Source organism: Cynara cardunculus (assembly GCF_001531365.2).
Source record: "Cynara cardunculus var. scolymus isolate 2C chromosome LG 12, CcrdV1, whole genome shotgun sequence".
In the NCBI taxonomy this organism is placed as follows: Eukaryota; Viridiplantae; Streptophyta; class Magnoliopsida; order Asterales; family Asteraceae; genus Cynara; species Cynara cardunculus.
In genome coordinates, this window is record NC_037539.1 from 8,700,585 (window position 1) to 8,723,056 (window position 22,472).

Here is a 22,472-nt window from a genome sequence, read left to right on the forward strand (position 1 = left end):
TGTGTGTGTTTATATAATAATAATAATAATAAAAAAGTATAAAATAGTTAGATAATACAACTTAAAATTATAATTGGATATATACATATGTATATATGTGTGTGTATATATATAATAATAATAAAAAAAATATAATATATTATAATTGACTATGACATTTGATGGAGTAATTCCCAAGGCATTCAACACCCCCTATTAAGGGGGTGCCATTAGCACTCCCCTTGTTATATTTGTGTTTTGATAACCAAATATTATTTAAAAATAATTGATATGATAAATAATAATTGTAAATAATTAATAAATAATATTAATGCACAATATCTAAGAGGCACGTTCAAATGAAAACCATGCAATTATTAGAAACCATGTAAACTAATTTCGACCAATAGAAAAATTCCGTTTTTTTTTCTAATTAAATTTAATCATTAAGGATATATTGGTCATTTGCATTGTTTTCTATTAAATATGCAAGTTATTAATAAATCTTAATTAAGGCAACATAATAAAGAAAATTTTATAAATGTTAACATTTAAATATTTAATTAAATTATAATATTAAAAATTGGATTTTGTTATATTGTGTTTCGATTTATTATTTAAGTTATTAGAGTAATAAATCCATGAAATCAATAGTAGAATAAAAAAAATATTCATGAAAGCGGTTTCATACATGGTGAAATTGGTGCATGGAGTAAGTGAAAATGATTATGGAATTGGTGCATGATGAAACCGGTTTCATATATGGTGAAATTGGTGCATAGAGTAAGTAAAAATGATTATGAAATGGATGCATGATGAAATGGGTGCATCACGAATAAAGTGCATGAGGATATGGGTGCGTGATGAGGTTTAAGAGGCATGAAATGGATGCATGATGAATAGTGAAAATGTTTCATGAAATAGGTTCATGAGGTTTAAGATGTGGTTGAGTTTACCATTTTGCCCTTCTCGCTATTATAAAATAAAAAATTTAATATATATATTTTTATTTCCTAAAATAAGCTAAACTAATCTTGATCATTGATCAAAAAAATGGATGAATGAGATTGGTTTAACACAAATTGGGGGGGGGGGGGCACGGTTTTTACAAAGTGGGGGGGGGTTCATTTGATCGCTCCTCTAATATCTAATTAATAAATATTTATACTATATTACAAAAGATTTGACAAAAACTCTTAAAAACCATTTTTTATGCATGAAGTATTATATATTGATGCATATTACTTAAAATTCAAGATTACAAGTAAATTATACATAAGTACAACTTATTAAAGATTCATATTTGAATTCGTGTAACTAACTGTGAATAAACATAATCAAATAGAGGATAAACATCTCATTTTAAAATACAAAAAATCTAAAATATAATTAAGATAATTATTGAGTTCTAACAAAATAATTAATTATTATCTTTATAAAAAATTTATACTATTAAACCAAATATAAATTACTTCATTATTGAACCTGAATTAAATTAAATAAAAAAATTATATAAAAAATAAGAATTTTAGATAGTTAATTTGATACTAATATCGATATATTTTTGTCAAATTTTTATGATATCTTCAAACATATATTTTATTTAAAAATAAAAAATCATCGCTTTTTCAAAATCACATAAAACCATACTATAATATTGACTGAGATAAAAAATAAAATAAAATATTAAAATCAAAATGTATGTCGATGTTATTATATGGGTACCATTCTAGTTACTTGATGATTAATAAACAATACCTTAATCTGTTTATCCAACTTTCCACATATGCCTTTTGGTGCACTGTTGAATCAGGTGGACCATGTTTTCCAACGGTTTCTCTTTTCGAAAATTTGAATTTCAAATGGCTACAAGGCGGTACAGATATTAATAATTAAAACTTTAAATTATTATTTAACAACATAAATTTCAAACAACTTGTGAACCCGGTTTTCAATTTTCTACCAAAATTTAAACAGATTACATAAAAACAGAAATATAATTTATTTTAAAAATATAATTTCAAAAAATATATTAAATGATTAATGGATTTTAAGTTTCAATAGAAAAAGACCTGGTCTCTGATAGAAATTTAAGTTTTATTTAGAAAATCATTAAAAAATACTTAGACTATATTTGACAAACTAGCTGATAATTGATAAATGAAATGGTAATTGATAAGTTCACATGTAAAATGATCAAAAAGAACATCTTGAAAAATTAATGGATTACAATATTTTATAATATAATTAAAACAAATCTCTAAAATATAATATGTTAATTAATACTAAAAAATNATTTATTGATATCGGTTATATTTAAATTTTATTAATATTTATTTATAATTAATAGTAATAAATAATAAATAATATTGAAGAGAGTTATATAATTGAAAAAATTGACAATAAACTATCAAAGCGTTACTCTAAATAGTCTTTCAATAAGTATGTGCATCCAAATGTATACCCAAAAAATAAGTTAGCTCATTTTTACCAAACAATGCCTTGAACTCAATAACTGACGGGTAGACTATGGTTATGTTTGGTTAAACTAGCTGGTAGCTAATAAGCTAGCTAGTAGCTGATGAACAAATTATGTTTGGTAAAAACTAGCTTATAAGCATGTATAATGATCAAAAAGAACATCTTGAAAAAATAGTCAATTATTAATTTTCATAAATTCAAATAAATTTCTAATGATATAGTCAACAAAATTTCTTAATGATAAAATATGTTAACTAATACAAAAAAGATAGTAAATAGAAATAAATAATATAATATATTAATTAAAAGAATTTAAAATTGATTATTATATATACTATAAATTTTAATTTTGTTAAAACAAATTTTCGAATAAGTCTTCCTCAAGCTATGATTTTAAATAGCTACCACATATAATATGAATAACAACAAAATTGGTCAACCTCACATATCCTAATTAATCAATATTTTTTCAAAAATGTAATGAATAATTAAATTAAATATTTTATTAAAATTATTTAACATATTTTTATTATTTACAAAACAAAATAATTAATTTTATGTAACTTACGTTAATATTTTAAAAGTTTTTATATTTACTTTTTCATGAAATCGGCACCATGCGTATATTAGCACACACTCTTCTTTTTTACGGTTATTCATTTCCATTCGCGATCCAGTTTCACTTCTCTCTCCCTCTGTAAAATCTTAATCTGACATCGATTCTTCATCCAGAATTCGAGCTTTCTGTCATTGTAGTGATCATACGGTTTCTGCGAGGGTTTTCTATTGTTGATGTGAGCTGAGAAGAGAGTATTATTGCTTTTATGGCGACTATGGAGAGTTTGATTGGTCTGGTGAATCGTATACAGAGAGCTTGTACTGCTCTCGGAGACTATGGCGGTGGGGACACCACCTTTTCTTCTCTCTGGGACGCTCTTCCCTCTGTTGCCGTCGTCGGTGGCCAGGTTCGTTTCTTCCGTAGTCTCCTTCAACTTTTATGTAATTTTACTTCGTAGACGTTAACATCCTTTGAAATGTCTTGGGGTAAGTGATCGAATTTTGGATTGCTGTTACTTTTTAGTGAAATTATGTTTATTAACGTCTTCAGAGAAAAGTAGTCCGTATGATAGCGAATAAAACCTATGATGTCCATATTACTTGATTTATTGTATTGAAGTATGCAATTGCACGGGAATTGCAGGGAATTTACGTACGAATATGAATTCCCTGCGTGTGTATGAGATAGAGAGAGTGTTAACATAGTAATGCTAAAGGAAGAAGCAAATATTTGTTCACATCAGGCACTGTTTTGGAACAGGGGGCATGTAATATGGAGTTGGAACTGAACTTTCCTGTAATCCTACTTGTTAGGCTATTTTGAAGGTTTTCAGAGGAAACACGAATAGTTATGGGATGGGTTGAGGGGTAAGGAGGGGCCAAATTAGGAAGAACGGAAGAAGTTACAACTTTAAATCTTCAAATCTCTAAATGTTGGGTTTCTCGAAGGAGGGTGGGGGATTTCAAGGATGTGTTTCTTATATCTGTTCCTGAAGCTCATTTTTCAGGCTCTCATTTTGGTAGGTGAAATGTAACTCTTGCCTTATCTTATATGATTGCAGCTCAAATTGAATATTGCTCTTTATATTGTTCGTCTATGGAGGTTTTGATTATATCTAATCATTTGCTCTCTTGTTTTGTAAACTCAAATTGAGCTGCTAATAGAGTTCTGGGAAGTCCTCGKTTCTAGAGAGCATTGTTGGTAGAGATTTTCTTCCTAGAGGATCTGGTTAGTTGCTTGTTTGATTTTACTTGCAACTGTATTTCCAGTCCTTCTTTGTTCATGATACATACTGAATACATGCCTCTTCAGGGATTGTCACGAGGCGACCTTTGGTGTTGCAGTTACACAAGACAGAGGGCAGACAAGAGGAGTATGCAGAATTTGGACATATGCCACGGAGGCGATTCACTGATTTTGGTATGTAAACTGACTGCTACTTAACTTTTTTGGTATAAATATCACACAAGTTTCCAATTTCTGAGGACAAATATTATACCAAGTAAATACATATATTTCTTATACTGCTGGTGTATTTACCCACAACTTTTGGCATGTTTTCTTTACATGAGACAGCTTGTTACTCTATGTAACCATATTCTTCTTCAGGGTGTAAATGTTGGATGCATCCAATTAGCCTATTGGATATCCTATTTCGGATATGCATCTGAAGGATATTCAAAACAGACATGTGATGCAAATGTCACATGTTAAATAGATTCAGAAATATTACTTACGTATTTGAACATCCATATGACCGTATCCACTTGTGCACACCTGTACAAATTTACAAAAAATTGCAACATAAAATGTTGAATGATTGAAATTGAAAACAAACCAACTCGTTTCTAAAAGCGGAAACAGTGTGGCTGATCATCCGAAAAGACCAGCTAAGCAACTATATTAATAATAATCAACATTGTAAAACATGAAAACTCTATAAGCAAAGGCAAAAGCTATTCATTTTGCTCCATCACAATCACAAGGAAATAAAAGTTTATCTGGTTGTTCCAGAACATGAGAGGCAAGTGTGGGGATAGTATATGCCATTTTGGGAGGATGAGAAGGTGTGTTTATTGCGTAGTGTTTCATGCAAAAATGGGTTTTACCAGCTCTTAATGCTCTTTCCAGGAACTTCATAGTTTTTTAAATGTGTCTTCTGTGCTTTATGGTTACTGGAAACTAACATTTACTTCTGATTTTTACACAGCTTTGGTGCGAAAGGAGATTCAAGATGAAACAGACAGGATCACGGGGAAGTCAAAACAAATATCTCCAATCCCAATCCATCTCAGTATATATTCCCCTAATGGTGTGTTTCTTTTTTATATATATTATGTTAAACTTTAATGCAGTGAGTGCAATTTAGATGTTCATCATAAACTGTTATTCTTATACTTTTCTTTGTGATATGATACTGACACCATATCATGATTTTCTTGTTCTTCCAGTTGTCAACTTGACGTTAATTGATTTACCTGGATTGACAAAAGTTGCTGTTGGTATTTTTTTTGAACCTTCCTCATTAATTATTTGATTGATCCGAGCTTCATCTGATATAAAGAGCTATTCCCTTTGCAGAGGGACAACCTGAAACTATAGTTGAGGACATTGAAAAGATGGTTCGAACTTATGTTGAGAAGGTCATTTTAGTTCTATCTTATGTTTCTTTCAATAAATTAAACTTCAGCAGGGTATTGGTGTAATATGTATCGTTTGTTACTTAAACATGTATTGACTAATGACATGTGATTTAATGTGTACCATATATTGTTAAATTTTCTTTTGCATGTAATTAAATAGTTCTTTACATACAATGATTGCTTGATTTTGTTCAGCCCAACTCTATCATATTGGCAATATCTCCTGCCAACCAAGATATAGCAACATCTGATGCGATGAAACTTGCCAGGGAGGTTGATCCATCAGGTATGCTGTGACCTATTGTTGCTGAATGTTTGTCTGTCTCTATTTTTGGGTATTTCCTTCTTGTTGGTCTTATATGACTTGCTCCAACTGACCAGGTGAGCGGACGTTTGGGGTGTTGACAAAGCTTGATTTGATGGACAAAGGAACTGATGCATTGGATGTGAGATCATCTCTTTTCTTTCAATATTATCAGTTCAGCTTAATAGATAAAGTTAATATTTTGGGGCATTTTTTATTGCATGCATGATGTGAATACTCTACTTTCTAAAGGTCCTTGAAGGAAGAGCTTATCGTCTTCAGCATCCTTGGGTGGGGATCGTGAACAGATCCCAAGCTGATATTAACAAAAATACTGATATGATTTATGCAAGGCGGAGGGAGCAAGAGTATTTTGCCACAAGTCCCGACTATGGACACTTGGCAAGTAAAATGGGTTCGGCGTATCTGGCTAAACTTCTCTCACAGGTATTTATTAGAGTGTTTGTGCCTGTTATTTGTCTGTAATACATATTACCTTGTGAACCTAACTGAAGTCCACATGTGTAAAAGGTTTAGCTATTGCAATTAAACCCAACAGAAATGGTGCTCTGTATAGAAGAGATCAGGTCTGCGTACATCTCGCTCCTGCCCCCTAAGACCGTATCTTTGAGTGGGATATACTGGGTCATTTTGGTTTGGTTTAATTAAAAGGTGTGATCATAGCCTTTTCTGCATATATGTATGTTGAATAAGGCCATGTGACTAGAAGCTAGAGCTTCAATTTTCTCACTTCTGGTAGAACAGCAGCGATGCTTTGTTTTCCACAAGAAGTGTTTTTTACACAATAATATGCTTCTCTCTGCAGCATTTGGAATCTGTAATCAAAGCAAAAATACCAGGCATCACTTCATTGATAGACAAAGGTGTCGATGAGATGGAAGCAGAGTTAGACCATCTTGGGAGGCCTATTGCAGTTGATGCAGGGGTAAGCTATTTCTATCTTGTACAGTTTACCATGAAATGTGGCGTAGCTGTCCCCAATTCACCTAAATGCCATCTTTCAGGCTCAAATGTACACTATCTTGGAACTCTGTCGTGCTTTTGACAAAATATTTAAGGAGCATCTAGATGGAGGGTAAGCAGTATTCTTTCTCTTCTCATGGATGCTTGAGTTATACCAATTGGATGTTTGTTTAGATATTCTACTAGTTGTTAGCATATAGATATCTAAAGAACTGTTAGTTTCTTTACTCGGTTTAGGTGAAACCATGGTACAATGATGTATCTTTTTGTTGCATTTCTTTAAATTTATATTCTTCTGTTATGTCAGGCGGCCTGGAGGGGACCGAATATATGGAGTGTTTGACAACCAGCTTCCTGCTGCATTAAGGAAGCTTCCATTTGACAGGCATCTTTCTCTACAAAGTGTGAGGAAAATTGTTTCAGAGGCAGATGGTTACCAGCCACATTTGATCGCTCCAGAACAAGGTTATAGACGTCTTATTGATGGATCATTGAATTATTTTAGGGGACCAGCTGAAGCTTCTGTAGATGCAGTAAGCAGCTTTGTATACATTTAGCATCAAGCTGCTATACAAGTTTGAAAAGAGTTACGTTTTATATCTGCAACTTACTTGGGAATTACTCTTCAGGTGCATTTCGTCCTTAAAGAACTCGTGAGGAGGTCAATTGGAGAAACTGAGGTCAGACTTTTGAGAAGCATAGTTGTTAATCTTTCCCTTCCCACAAAAGAGTTAACATTCGGCTTTCTTCATGTCAAATGACTCACTTTTTTATCATCGAAATCAATGTTAATTGTTTCTGAGTTGTAGACGGAAAAAGTTATAACGACATTAAACTATAGATGTCATACAATATATATTGAGGGGAAAGTTCAAATGAGAACCATTAATATTTAGGAGAACCAACTATTTCATGTATTATTCATAGTGAATAACCCTAAATGTTCATGAATATTCTTCATGGATATCATGCATTTTCATTATGAATAATTCTTGTGATGAATCTATCATGATATGCATCATGAATAATTGGTTGCCAGGTTGTCAAATTGTTTACGTTCTCATCCATATATATGTAGGTTGTCAAAATATTTACGTTCTCATTAATATATCGCTAGTGATGTTGACTCTGGCAAGTAATATCAAAGCATTGTTTAAACAGGAGCTAAGGCGTTTTCCAACTCTGCAATCTGCCCTTGCTGCTGCTGCTGGTGAAGCATTGGAAAAATTCCGTGATGAAAGTAAGAAGACAGTTGTTAGATTGGTGGACATGGAGTCTTCATACCTGACCGTCGACTTCTTCAGGAGACTTCCCCAAGAAGGGGAGAAAATGGGGCCCACACCCTCGCCTGGAAATCACAGAACCTCATCCGCTGATCGCAGAAACCCACCTTCAGAACGTGGAATCCCTGCTGCAGACCGTGGAAACCCTTCTGATCCATTAGGGGACAGATATGCAGAAGCACACTTTAGGAGAATAGGCTCAAATGTATCCTCTTATATCGGTATGGTGTCGGACACACTCAGGAACACAATTCCAAAAGCAGTTGTCTATTGTCAAGTTAAAGAGGCCAAGCAAAATCTACTCAACTACTTCTACACACAAATAGGAAGGAAGGAGGTAACTCTTATTCTACATTTTCATTTCTCAATTCACTATGAAAAACTTGATTGATATCCCGATAAAAGTTTATAATGTTTGAGTGGGCACATAGTCATACATAAGTATTTAACCATTCCTGAGATGTCAAAAATGCTTCTCGATAATGACAAATATCCTGTGGATTCAAATCTTTGGGGTAGATATCAGGTTTGCGTACATTTCACCCTCCAGACCCTACTTTCGAGTGGGATTTATTGGATCCACTTGTTTCGTTTTGTATGTTTTTCTTTTACAACCTGGAGCGATTTAGTGCCTGAGATAGTAAGATGATTGATATGTAAGTTTTTTTCTTTGTGTTAAGTTTGTGAAATAGTGACATCACACCGGAACCTATCAGAATGCTCCATGAGTTTCCCTATTCTGCAATCGACCATATTGTTGCCATTTTCATGGAATGGTACACAATTGGTCAAAATAGAAAGTGTAAAAATGCATGTTTTAAGGGTAAACATTCAAGTATTTTAGCTAATCATAATGTGTAAAACATGAATGTGTTGCAGGGTAAACAGCTTGCAGAGTTACTAGATGAAGATCCATCCTTGATGTCAAAGAGGCATGAAATTGCCAAAAGACTTGAACTATACAAGGCAGCAAGAAACGAGATCGATGCAGTAGCATGGGTGCGATAATGACACCTTTTCAGAGATATCTACGCAACAGAGGTACCATCAGACTCTTTCTGGCGGTTGAATTCGTTTGTTCATTATGCTTTTCGTGTCTTATTCCCACTTAGGTTTTGGCTTCTAAACATGCTTGATATACCAGCCAACATTCTGATTCTTATCGAGAAAAGTAACCATGAATTGTAATACAACTACATATTTTGGATCATATATTCTTTCATCACAAGAGTAACGAATTTGCCTTGGTTACTATTTTGTACTTATTTTGTCTGATAAACTAGTTTTTAGCCTACAGAGTACGATACGTATGAAATATTTTCAGTAACACTGCAAAATCTGGTAAAACAAATGGTCCTTCAATATGATATACAGATGAATTACCTGGATCAAAGAGGTAGCTTTTGCTGTACTATCTCCTCTAAATTTCCCCACAATTTTGGGTCATTGTAGTCCTTGATAACGAACGTTGCCCCAGCATCGAGTAGCATTTGTTCCGGGTTTCTACTAGCCATGCCAACTGCCGGCATCCCGGCTCCATTTGCTGCTTTAATCCCAGAAACAGAATCCTTTGTGAAGAAACCACACAACGCCATTGTTAAGTAGAGAATCCAATATTCAAGTTTGTGTTTAAACTTGTCTTTGTTTGTGGATTTTGTTCATGCATACCATAAATACTAAAACTAGATGGATTTTGGAACAACCCGTTTGAGCATCTCCAGCAGTTTTAACATTATTTCTTCACAAAAAAAAAAAATATTGCATTCATCTCCAATAGGTTCTCTATTTTAGATTACAACATTAATTATCTATACTATATCATAAACCATTTGAGGTTAAGGGGCCGTTTACTAAACGCATAAATTTTCTCATTGGATGGACATGAAAAGGACCAAGAATCTTACCGGGTAAGAGTGATGAGAAGTAAGAGTGATGAGAAAGATGGAGAGTCTTACCTGGTAAGTGAGGATGTCGACTCGTATCGAGGTAAGCGCTTACCCAATAAATTGTTGTATTCGATATGTTTTGATATACTAAAATCTTACGCATCAAAATAAATTATAGTGTTGACTCCTATTGGTAAGCGTTTACCGGGTAAGCATTTGGGTAAACGGCCCCTAAGTCGTAGAAACCACCTTTTATGCGGTTAATCAGTATACATTACTTAAAATTCAAAATTACATATTAACGATGCACAGGTACAACTTTTTGTGAATTTCATATAACTAACCCATAAATATAATCAAATATAAGATAAACATCTCATTTTAAAGTTAAAATACTTGAATTATATAAAAATAAATAATTTATTTTATTAATTTGATAAACACCTCATTTTAAAGTTAAAATACTTGAATTATATAAAAATAAATAATTTATTTTATTAATTTCATACATATAGCGATATTTTGTTCCCATTTTTAACGGTTTTATTTTCCTATCGTAATGTGAATTTTATTCCCATGCACGGATTTTGAAAGTTATATATATATAGAGAGAGAGATTGTTTCAAATACAACCTGTCGTATTTATACAACCAATGCAACCTAATAAATTGAGATATTTATGGAAATTATGAGAGTTCATTTATTATGATTTGAATATTTATGGAATATGAATATGGTTCATTAATTATGATCAATACTTTATATTAGGAAACAATCAAAACTTCTATAAATCACATTAATCAAATGAAATGGACGGTTGAGATTGGGTTGTATTGGTTGCACAAATGTCAAGGGTTATACAATAACCAACCCCCCCTCTCTCTCTCTCCCTCTCTCTCTCTCTCTCTCTCTATATATATATATATATATATGTGTGTGTGTGTATATGAGCCTAATCAAATAAGAACTAATTAGTTTATGATAACTGTGAGATTCAATGTGAGTCAATCATTTAAGATAATTAATATTTTTCTTAAAATAAAATAGAAGGGTAAATTAGTAATTTGTGTTAATTATTCAATTAATTTATTTGTTTAATATTCCAATTTACTTTATATAGAGAAGAGAAGTGATCAAATGCAAACCACCTATATTTGTACAAACCGTGCAAACCACAAAACTATAAAATAAAATCTACAAGGACCAAAAATAGAACAAAGAATTAATTAGGATTTATGTTCGAGTTATCGGCTTCATAAATGTATTGTGCGAGTGCACTTTTAGTATTATTATAATATTTAATTATATAAAAAATCATTCTCTCTCTCTCCTCTTTTTCCAAAGTATCAAATTTTTTAATATTTCGATTAGAAATGCATTTTCTAGCATTTGACTGCGGACCACTGAACGCTTGAGCCGCACATTTGAACCATAAAAACTCCACCATCTCTTTTTTCCCCCTCTATTTTGGAGGAGCTAACATAAATGCTCTAAAGTAACTCGGTTGCCGAAAGATCATGGGTTCAAATTGCGCAAATTGGCTTTTAGTAAATTGCAAAAAATATGAACTTTGGTGAACTAAATTATCTGAGAGAGATGATGATTGAATGGAGTTGATACCTCAAACACAAATGTGCGATTTGGGGAAATTTGAAGTGCATTTAGAGCCTTCACGTAAGGATCAGGAAAAGGTTTCGCTCTTGCACATTCTTCCGCTAGAATAATGACTTCAAAGAAATCTTCGAGTTTAAGCATTGAGATCAGCAACTCGGCGTTTGATCTTGGGGCGTTTGTAACCGCAGCCCGTTTCAGGCCACGATCTTCTACCCATTTACATAACTTGTCCAGGCCACTTATGGGTTCCAATTGTTCGGCTGCTAACCTGTTTATTCATAAACAAACAATGTCACATTTTGCGTATGATACTTTTTTTAGACTTAGGGGTTGTTTACTAATTGTTGACCTCTTCGTATTGGGTAAGAGACGCTTACTCGATAAGAGGTGAGGCTATTTACCAATTACCGTACATTCGGACCAACATATGATGTTGACTCGGTAAGGAAAGACTCTCTTATAATGTCAACGTTTACCCTGACCGAATTTTTTTTACCTAGATCACACTTTTACCCTGTTTGTGTCGGTAAATGGTCCCTCACGAGGAAGGAGTTTTGGTGCACCAAGATCGCCCTTTTGCTGACTTATGAGGTCAAACCATAAGTTACATTAGTCATTTGGAAAGTAACATGTTTGACCTTAAAAGTAAAAGTGAATATTGATTTACAGGTTGACTTTCATGATCAAACATGCATACTTTGACTTCAGTTGACATTCGATATTGATTAATCATTACGCTTGCTCCATACCAAACCAAACAAAATGAGTCTAGTATATCCCATCTGAAGGTGGAGTAAGGGAGGGGGTGAGATGTATGGAGACTTGACCTCTACCACAAAAAGTAGAACAGTTGTTTCCATAAATACCCCTAACTTGTGAAAAGTCAAAGTGCATATCTCTTTGACTAGACCTTGCGTGGTCACTTTAATCTCAAATCAATGATAGAAATTACCTTCGAAACAAAGCTTCCTTATCAACCATGAATTTCATGGCTTTCTCGACCTCCCATTCCGGAAGAAGAACATCACAAAGCTCTTCGTTATGCTTGCCACTAATGTTATTTATGAAGAATTCCTCATCAATGGGAGATCCGTCATTAAATCCTATCTATAAAATGAAAATTAAACACCTTTTAAGCTCATTTCCATTGTTGTAGGTATCAGTAAGATTCAAGATAACCGAACCAAACACACTCAGTATATCTTACTCGGAATAACCAAGCCAAAAGTACTTGGTATATCTCACTTGGAAGTAGGGTTTGGGGGAGATGTACGTATACTTGTCCTCCACCCCAAAGAGTAGAGCGGTATCAGTAAGATTCAAAAGAACCAAACCAAACACACATAGTATATCTCATTCAGAAGCAGGGTTTGAGGAGATGTAAGTATATCCTCTACTCCAAAGAGTAGAGCGGTAACCAAACCAAAGGGGGAGATGTAAGCATACTTGTCCTCTACCCCAAAACATAGAGCGGTAGTTGTAAGATTGTAAATGAGTTGAGAAAATCAAAGGGTCGAAGAGACTACCTCGTGGAGCATATCTCGGAAGGCGTAAAAATGGAGAGGATCAGAGTCACAAAGAGTTCCATCAATGTCGAAAAGGATTGCTTCAAGAGGAGCAATGAAAGATAATGAAGCATTGCTGCTTGAAAGAACCAAAATGCAGTCAAAATTAAACTACTTCCCTATAAAGCAATATTTCCACTCCAAGAACATACCGTTTGACTTTCAAGGTCAAGCCGATTGATTTCTAACTTCGAATTTTGGAAGAATTTTTCTAACTTCATGTTTTTCCCCATTCCTAAACAGGGAAAAACATGAATTTTGACTTATAAAAGTCAAACACCTTGATTTCTAACTTCAAATCTGATTCGTGATGATACGAGACTGAAATGGAGTCGAAGAATGCAACTAAATTGACCTAAAACAATACAAATAGAATCAAGGATCCATAATCCATTCATTTCATATTCTTAATACGAAATTGTACGACCCAAAAATGTAGAGAGAAGTCATCTGATTATAACTGTTAAATCTCACCATTCGCTAACAACTTCAGTAAATCAATGGCACACCCAATTTCTTCTTCTCTCGATTAAATCTCACCATTTCTAAATACAAAGCAAGCATAGTGATGAAAAGTAATGGCAATCTATCGGTGATGATAAATACCTGTTAATCGGGTAGGACTTGGATGAAACGGAGAAAGCAGATGGGATTGAAGTGGAGAAATTTGGTTTTCTGCATACAAATGGATTATTATTAGTAGAGAAGAGATGAAGAGGAGTAGCAATTGCTGCCATTTTTGCTGCTTCAAATGTGGAGCTCCGCTTTCTTCCCCAAAGTTTGTGGAGCTCTCTGTTTTTGGGCGTTTCTAAGTTGTAATCCTACATCGGAATCGTAACTCTAAAGGGAATTGATGATAGCCAACCATGTTCTTGTGGATTATACCTTTGGATCTTTCAGTTATACTTTTTAAACACAAAAATGTATCAAAAATGCAATATCTTTTTCATGTAACACAGTTTTAAAGATTTCCATTTTTAACATCGGATATATTGGTTTTGTAAAATTTTATGACATGGGTAGTCGTTTATCTGGTAAGTGTTTACCAAGTAACATTACCTCACCAGATGAATATGGTAAGGACCAAGAATCGTATCCGGTAAGAACGAGACAAGGACCAAGAGTCTTACTCGGTAAGTGAGGGTGTTGACTATTACCACAATAAGCGCTTATCGGGTATATTGTTGCATATGATGTCGTTTTGGTGGACTAAAATCTTACTCGGTAAGTAAATAATAGTGGTAAATTTTACCAGTAAGCACTTACCCGGTAAAGTGTTTCGTAAACGGCTCATAAGCCATTATAATTTTTTTAAAAGGTAAGGGGTCTTTTGTTTACCTTTTAATTATATCATTAAGAGGCTTAAATCTGAATCGCCTAGAGATATGTCTTGTTTGGCTCGAAAAAGATACATCTGAATTGTTCAATAAGCCTCCAGGTAATTTTTCATCTTACACGGAACCTATAACATTCAGAGACATTCATGTTCCTAGATTGCCCTTCACTCTCTTCTCCTCTCACACCCCTACTCATCTCGTCGATTAACCTAAGATTCATCGTTGCTCCTTGCTCGTTCCAAATACTCGATTACAAGTTGGGAGGTTTCAAACTATCTGATTCAACCATTGCTGGTATTTCATATTCTCGTCGATTTCTTTATCTTTTTTGTTTGACAAAAACTCTTTATTTATTTTGATATCTAATTACACTGTAGATGGAGGTTTGTTTGATTGGGTTTGTTATCATATCAGGGGCGGATCAAGTGCATGATGGTAGAGGTCCTGGGCCCCAAACAAACCCAACAATTAAAAAAAAAAGGCTATAAAGAGATTTGTTTAATAAAATTTCCTATTGTGCGTCCAACAATAACAAGACAAGGGCCTCCAACTTGATATCCTGATTATTAATTGGTCCATTTGGAGCACACAACACAACCACACATTGATATTTTCATTTGAAATATAAAAATAAAAATTATACACCCTGATGAATTAATAAAAAGTCAATTGAAAATCGACATGAATAAGTTATCTTTATTCGGTTAACTGAACCGTTTAAGCTGTAAAGAAAAACTCAAAACCGTTTTAATCTAGATGAATTATTTGGTTTTGATTTTTTTTTCTATACCCCTAAGTATGTCCTCAACTATAAAAGTTTATGGATCCGCCACTGATCATTTACACAAATACATACATATATAATAGTATCAAATTTGAATGAAAATTTTGATATAATTGATGGTAGTTTGAAAAAACCCGATTTATACAAAGGATAATTATGTTTTATTCAGTTTGGAAAAACAAGAAAACCCCTTTTTTGTCCTCCACTGTTCTGCCTTGTCCATGTTTCATCTTGCATTAAATATGGGACGGTGAGTTTTTGTTCTATCCCATTTTATACCAAATGTGAGAGTGAGTTTTGTCCGGTCGTGTCTCGTGTCCCTAACACAGCTAAGGGACAGGTGTAAATTGTATAATTGAACTAAAGGACTATTTCCATAATTTTAATTCCAAGAGGGTGTGTAAGAAAACGTTTATCTGTACAAAAGCCAAGAACACTTCCAAAATCCAAATTGAAGAAAAGAACACAAAACCCCCTACCGAAATTCACAATATCGAACGAGAGAGGAAGAGAGAGCAGGATGAGCGGGAGTATGAATCTGCTACAGCTATGGCAACTTCCTTACTCAACGCTGTTATTCAGTCGCGCCAAGCTCTGCAAAGGTATTTGTTGATTCAGACATCGATGAACAAGGGTTTATGATGCGTTTTCATCGTTTAGGCACTATAAACCTTGTTCGTTAATATCTGGATTACATAGCCTCTCTTTTATGGATGCTGGTGGATATATGTATAGATTTCTATGTATATACATCCTTTTGGTTCGTTTTACTGAAGCATTTCATGTTTTAGAGTTGCTTAGCAGTAACAAATTTATAAATCTGTGAATTACGTCGATTGTCATCAAATTGTCTAAATATACCTTTTTATTTCTTGTAAGACGTTTTTAAACAGTTCTCCTGACAAAGGTGATGCCTTGCAGGTTTGTACCCATTACCAAGAATGAAAATCTATCCCCAGTGTCTTTGTAAACAGATGCAAACAACTACATATGAAGTTGTGAATGGAAGCTATTTGGAGACATCACATGCCAAGCAGGAAAACAAAACAAAGGTACTTTTAAATAATATATTGTAAAACTTCACCATGAAATTGTGTATGTATATCAAATCAACCTCATTATTGCAAGCAGAGACCCTCTGTGAATTGAGCATATTAAATTCATCAGACCTGACCAGCTTTGCCTACCTGACGTAGGAGTGTTAAACCGAAAAGAGAAAAAATAGATTGTATTGGCTAACTTTGAGCATATTTGGTATGAAAGCGTTCTCAGACAAAAGAATTCGTAGATTGCAGCTGACGTTCATATGTTCATCTCCATGGACTTGTTCAAATTGGGTTGTTCAGTAACATTATGTCTCTTTTTAAGTAAGTGATAATAGCTACAGTTTGTTGAAACACTTGATGATGTCAAAAAATTGAATTGACTGTGAAAAGATATCTTTGGATCAGCATTTGGTTTAAATAATCTGATGGAAGGGTTTAGAGATTGACTATAAGCTAGAAGAGGATAAGCCTAATCTTAAGAAACATCAAGATTCACCCTTATGCTACATCTATGAAGGCATGTTTGTGGCTTATTCACATCCCTCTTAAAGCAAATAATTCATTTAAACATCAGTATGAAAATTAAAGAGTAACTTTATGCGCTTACCACCATAAGATATTGAAGTCAGGTATTATTTGACCTTTTATTTTTTTACCTTGTTTTACTATTATTGTTATGGACAAAGTTCAAAAAAACCAACGAACTATCCCATTTTGATTGATTCAAGTCCTTGAACTATTTTTTTGAATGAAAAAACCATTAAACTTTCTCATTTTGAATGATTTAAGTCCCTGAACTATTTTTTTGAATGAAAAACCATTAAACTTTCTCTTTTTGAAAGAAAAAACCATTAGACTTTCTCAATTTGATTGATCAAGTCCCTGAACATTTTTTAATCAATAAATCATCACACTTCTAAAAATTGGTTACCCACATCCTTTTAACCCAAAAAAAGCTAGTCAAAGTTCGATGGTTTATTTATTTCTTAAAAAAATAGGTCTTAATCATTCAAAATGAAAGTTTAATGGTTTTTTCATTCAAAAAAATAGTTCAGGGACTTAATCATTTAAAATAAGAAAGTTTAATGTTTTTTTCACTCAAAAAATAGTTTAGGGACTAAACCGTTCAAAATGAGAAAGTTTGTTGGATTTTTTTGGACTATTCCCTATTATTATTATTTCTGTCAGTAATATGGTAATTTAATTGCTACATAATCTAAGTTTTTAGACTGCTTCTTTACTTTTATTAGAACTTTTTTCCTCCCTTTTTAATGTAGGTGAATAATTTATCATAAGCCGATTTACCTATGTAATGTCTCTGGGTGAAAATATGATTATTTGAACTGTACATTTATTCTTAAACCGATCAATTCTGTTGGCATGATTAGTTTGGTTTTTAAGAAGCAAGAAGAAACCCTTATCATGGTATATCACTGAAATGGGAATTTTGGGTTCCAGCAGTGGGGAGATGGTGAGGTTGTGTATACCTTACATGTTTAATTATCTTTACGATCACATCCTTTAAAATGTTTGCAGCATGTTAGGAATATTAACTGTGATCCCAAATTCAAGTCACAATATGCAATTCAATCAATCAATCAAGAAGACAGATTGAAGATGTAAATCAGTCGGCATGTGATTAATGTACTTTGATTACAGGGTGTTCTCGAATACAATCACTCAAGCTCACTTTCAACTATGTGTACGTATCAATGTAAACTGTTTGTACGCGCAACTAACCGATTACAACTAACACAACCTATTTATAGCAACTATTAAAACAGAAAACTAAACAACCTTCTATAAAAGGAAAATTACAACTAACTATTACAAAGCATATTAAAACAATTTTAAGCGTGGCGACTTGAATACAACATTTTGTTCCAACAATCTCCCCCTTTGGATTCAAGTCCAAAACAACAAATTCTTCAGATCTTTAAACTTTAGCTTGCACAACAACGATCTTCAGAATTCATTCAACAAACTTTAAAAACTTCAGGACTTTGATCTTTTAAGCTTCAGTAGTCTTTCTCTTGAAAACTTTTTTCAATCTCCCTTTTTTTAATCAGCAAACTTTGACAAACTTTATCTCTTTAACAAAATCAAACAATCTCCCCCAAATATTGAACAGCTTCAGAAAATTTCAGCTATCTCTGAACTTTACAGAAACTTTCTTCTCAACAATCTCCCCTTTTAACAGAAAACAGAAAATTTCTTCTCAACATTTGATTAATCTTCTCCTTCTCTTCAGAAATAGAATAATCTTCACATTCACTCCCCCTTGAACATTGCAGCATAATAATCTTCAGCAATTATCTTCAGAGATAACTTCACTCCTTTAATTTTAGACAACTTCCCCAATCTTCAGAAATGACTCAGAATATTTCATCCATTTTTTTACACTCCCCCATTCATTTACATTCAATATTATCTCTTCCAACTGTTTGATTTATCATATAAATGACCTCTTTCTTCAAAAATCATATCAAATTTCAATTGGGTGTTGACTATCTCACCCTCTGATTCATTCAAACTATTTTTCAATGAAGCAATTTGATTATCTAAATCAGATCTAAGTTGTTCATTTTCTTTTCTGAGAATTTCTTGTTCTTCTCTTAAACCTTCACTTAGACATTTAAAGCCACAACTTTCTTCTCTGAATTTTAATATTAAAGCTCTTTCACTCATAAGCTTTTGTTTTAAAACATCAACACTCCATCATTCAGTTTCATAAAAGAATGAAGTGAGAATCTCAATATTAGAATTAACACTTTGAATATCCTTTGACATCTTTTAATATAGACTTGAAACGATCGTTCAGAAAAATAATAATCTGGAACTGGTTTGAAATATTCAAGAATAGAGTCCCCCTCCTACGACTTAGCATGGGGGTCCTGCTACCCGGTTAGCGGGTGGAGTCAAGGGGAAGTGCCCCAAGAATTTTTTTTTACTTAAGAAAATGAAGCACCCCACTTACCACTAGAAAATTGCTCAACAAGGTTATCGGACACCAAATAAATGTTATCGGACAAAGCTTTATCGGACAAGACAGGTTATCGGACAAGTCTTTATCAGACAAGACTATGGGCGATAAGGAAGGTTATCGGACACAAAGGTGAGCGATGAGATAGACTTGAAGGATTAGCATCAATGAGCGATAAAGAGAGATGTCCGGACAAAAAGGTGTATGATGAATGAGGGTTATTGGACAACCTTTTTGATCAATAAGACTCTTTATCGGACGATGCTTCAAGCGATGAGCAGGGTCATCGGACGCCTCTTTGAACGATAAGAAAAGATATCGGACAAAACGACGACACGATAAGGCTTGAAAAACAAACCAAAATCGCTCAAGTATTGAATGATGAGGATCAACACTTAGAAAATTTCAACATGAAATGAGCGATGAATTATTCAAGAACATTCATTGGGCGATGAAAAGAACACTCATCGGGTGATGAATATTCTTTGTCCGATAAAGAGGACTTCGAACCAGAAAGTCAAGAAAATCACTCAAAAAACCCAAAAATTGCAAAATCAATGCAATTTCTTGCACAAATTGGTTCGAAAAAGATACAGAAACAAATTGAATGCAAACCAATATGACAAATATGAATCAAACAGTCCAAATTTTGCAAAAATTGCAAGAACAGAAACCCATATTTTTTGAAAACAGAAAATCAAGAATTCAATACAAGATTCCAATTCAAATCCAATCCAGTTGATCTGATTAAACTCTGAGACCAATTGTGATCCCAGATTCAAGTCACAATATGCAATTCAATCAAACAACCAAGAACACAGATTGAAGATGTAAATCAGTCGGCATGTCATTCATGTACTTTGATTATAGGGTGTTCTTGAATACAATCACTCAATCTCATTTTCAACTATGTGTACGTATCAATGTAAATTGTTTGTATGCGCAACTAACCGATTACAACTAACACAACCTATTTATAGCAACTACTAAAACAGAAAACTAAACAACCTTCTACAAAAGGAAATTTACAACTAACTATTACAAAGCATATTAGAACAGTTTTAAGCACTGGGACTTGTATACAACATTAACAAAAAGGACTGCATCAAACACTCGGCAATTACACAAGTTCCATGGCTTCAAAGAGACAAATAACCAATTAATCCTTCGCGAGGCTTGGATATGTGATGTGTCAATACTAGCATCGAACTGAAGAATACATGCATCCTTAATTACAAGTATAGACATACAGGGAGGAGGAAAGTGAGCTGATGAAATTCTTTGAGTTGTTAACTTGTTTTCTTACTGGACTGTAGTCTGTAGAAAGAGAACAAACGAGAGGAAACTATTGACGAACCACATGATCAAGGCCAAATGCATCGATCTCATTCAATCTTATTAATTGACTGAATTGAGTGTTAGATTTAAATTTTTGTTAAATTCTGTGGCCAGTTTGCTGTTGTATGGTTCTTTTGTTATTGTTTCACATTCATGAATGGAGGTAATTGTTATGTATTTAGTGCTATTTTACATTGAATAGATACACATAGAAAGATGCTGTCATATCCAGGGGCCCATGTCCATGTTTCATTCTTTTTCTTGTATGAGTATCACCAGTAAGAGACAAGATATCTGAATATTGATTGGGTACTAATGAACTAATTTTTTCCATCAGGTAACTGAGTAGTCGTGTTGTCCTTTAGAGTACTTGAGAACGCTATATGGTGTCAATAGCTTGGAATAAATGGAATCACTAAGGTTTTAAATTCAACGTATTCTATTGGTTTTCAGTCAGCCTAACATTATACTTTTTAAAGTTTTCCTCACTATCATTTTTTTGAACTAAAATCCCACAACAATGTGTGACGCACATGCCAATAATTCTATGTGTTGGCAGCTTGGGCTTCCACAAGGGCTACTTCCTGTCTCAGATTTTACAATTAGAGTACTGCTATATATCACATCTATAGAATATTTCTTGCTCTAACTTCTTCAGTCGTACTTGTCTTATGTTTCAGTTTTGCTGTTTTTTTTATTTAGATTGTAATTCTTATTTGTTGGCTTGGTTATATTGACAATAATTAAAAAATTCACTCTTTGTTAGGATACAGCGCCTGAGATACTTGATACGGTTGGTGCCTTCCAAAAGTTACCCATGGTGATGCCTTCAGTTGATATTCTTTCTTCGGCACTAAGGAAGGCTAGGAGGATCTCACCTACGAAGGGTAATTTTTAAAGTAAAGCTGCACTTTAGCACCACACTGAAGTATTATATGGAAATTGATTGTTAACTATAGACTTTAGTTTGCATGATTCATAGGGATTGCTAATGCTGCTAAGCGTGAGAAAAACAAAGGTGCTAAACAACTTGATGCTCTAATGAAGGTAATGGAATTTAATAATGAGCTAACTTCTCAAGTTTCAAATATGTACATCTAATATAGAATCTACTGTATTGCTATTTCTTCTTTTTATGACCTTTAGGAACTAACTGTGCCATTGAGAACATACAAAGAAAGCTTCCCAAATAAGAGACATTTGCATCCTTATGAACGGTCTCTTATTGAGTTGACTCTGGGAGATGGAAATTATGAAGAGGTTGGCATCCAATCTTCTACATTTATTCTTAAATGTATTTACTTGCTATGGAAACTGGGGCACTTGCATTTGTTTGCTACACTGCTGAAGGATCAATGATTGCTACACAAATTTACTAATAGTTTTGATGCAGTTGAAGTTTAACCAGCAAGAAAGTATGTTTCACCCTCAATTCTTAACCAAGTACACACACTTCATGTTGGAATGTAGGCTTCGGCCTACTAAGTTAGACAAAAGGGAGGAGGTATAAAGTAAGGAGCCGGCCCTAGCCCAAAAGGAGTCGGCCCTAGCCCAAAAGGAGCCGGCCCTAGTCTCTACCCTAGTTTCCTTGATTAGGAGATAACCCTAATTATGTTTGTCTATATATATTAATCTCATTGTACTTGTAAACATTGTAGCACCTAAATAAAGAAAACCCTAGTTGCCC

At 33.6% G+C, this 22,472-nt stretch overlaps 3 protein-coding genes across 6 annotated transcripts in view; 2 read left to right on the forward strand and 1 right to left on the reverse strand.

The window, feature by feature from the left end:
* Nucleotides 1–3,237: 3,237 nt before the first annotated feature.
* Nucleotides 3,238–9,259, forward strand: LOC112522579 (dynamin-related protein 1E-like). The gene is made up of 15 exons (XM_025131795.1): nucleotides 3,238–3,425; nucleotides 4,183–4,246; nucleotides 4,331–4,438; nucleotides 5,229–5,330; nucleotides 5,470–5,520; nucleotides 5,600–5,661; nucleotides 5,857–5,947; nucleotides 6,043–6,107; nucleotides 6,218–6,412; nucleotides 6,792–6,911; nucleotides 6,991–7,061; nucleotides 7,257–7,482; nucleotides 7,579–7,629; nucleotides 8,111–8,569; nucleotides 9,112–9,259. Exons 1-15 carry the CDS (start codon nucleotides 3,285–3,287, stop codon nucleotides 9,238–9,240), a joined length of 1,935 nt encoding a protein of 644 aa, XP_024987563.1. The 5' UTR covers nucleotides 3,238–3,284; the 3' UTR covers nucleotides 9,241–9,259.
* Nucleotides 4,467–14,161, reverse strand: LOC112522578 (haloacid dehalogenase-like hydrolase domain-containing protein Sgpp). 3 transcript variants are annotated; one of them, XM_025131793.1, is made up of 6 exons: nucleotides 13,904–14,161; nucleotides 13,259–13,373; nucleotides 12,685–12,839; nucleotides 11,739–12,000; nucleotides 9,616–9,800; nucleotides 4,467–4,795 (listed from the first exon to the last, which is right to left on the reverse strand). In XM_025131793.1, exons 1-5 carry the CDS (start codon nucleotides 14,032–14,034, stop codon nucleotides 9,621–9,623), a joined length of 843 nt encoding a protein of 280 aa, XP_024987561.1. In that variant the 5' UTR covers nucleotides 14,035–14,161; the 3' UTR covers nucleotides 4,467–4,795; nucleotides 9,616–9,620. The 3 variants fall into 3 exon arrangements, with proteins under 3 accessions (XP_024987561.1, XP_024987562.1, XP_024987560.1); XM_025131794.1 differs by lacking the exon at nucleotides 4,467–4,795 and adding an exon at nucleotides 8,847–8,864; XM_025131792.1 differs by lacking the exon at nucleotides 4,467–4,795 and having other exon boundaries at nucleotides 9,417–9,800.
* A 1,661-nt stretch (nucleotides 14,162–15,822) lies between these two features.
* Nucleotides 15,823–22,472, forward strand: part of LOC112522577 (nucleolar GTP-binding protein 1) — a 16,250-nt gene continuing 9,600 nt past the window's right edge. For both annotated transcript variants that reach the window (XR_003070214.1, XM_025131791.1), the window contains exons 1-5: nucleotides 15,823–16,020; nucleotides 16,340–16,470; nucleotides 21,552–21,672; nucleotides 21,768–21,832; nucleotides 21,932–22,045. Coding sequence is in view for 1 of the 2 variants with exons in the window: in XM_025131791.1 (XP_024987559.1) it covers nucleotides 15,939–16,020; nucleotides 16,340–16,470; nucleotides 21,552–21,672; nucleotides 21,768–21,832; nucleotides 21,932–22,045 (513 nt within the window). In the remaining variant the exon portion in view is untranslated. The remainder of the gene's footprint in view (nucleotides 16,021–16,339; nucleotides 16,471–21,551; nucleotides 21,673–21,767; nucleotides 21,833–21,931; nucleotides 22,046–22,472) is intronic.

Bases quoted from the DNA above. Each gene is read 5' to 3' on its own strand.
- LOC112522578 (XM_025131793.1), bottom strand. From the start codon at position 14,034: ATGGCAGCAATTGCTACTCCTCTTCATCTCTTCTCTACTAATAATAAT. The intron at 13,374-13,903 runs GTATTTATCATC...TCTTTCAAGCAG, and splicing joins AAGTCCTACCCGATTAACAG to CAATGCTTCATTATCTTTCA. The intron at 9,801-11,738 runs GTATCAACTCCA...TTCTTCACAAAG, and splicing joins ATCGCACATTTGTGTTTGAG to GATTCTGTTTCTGGGATTAA.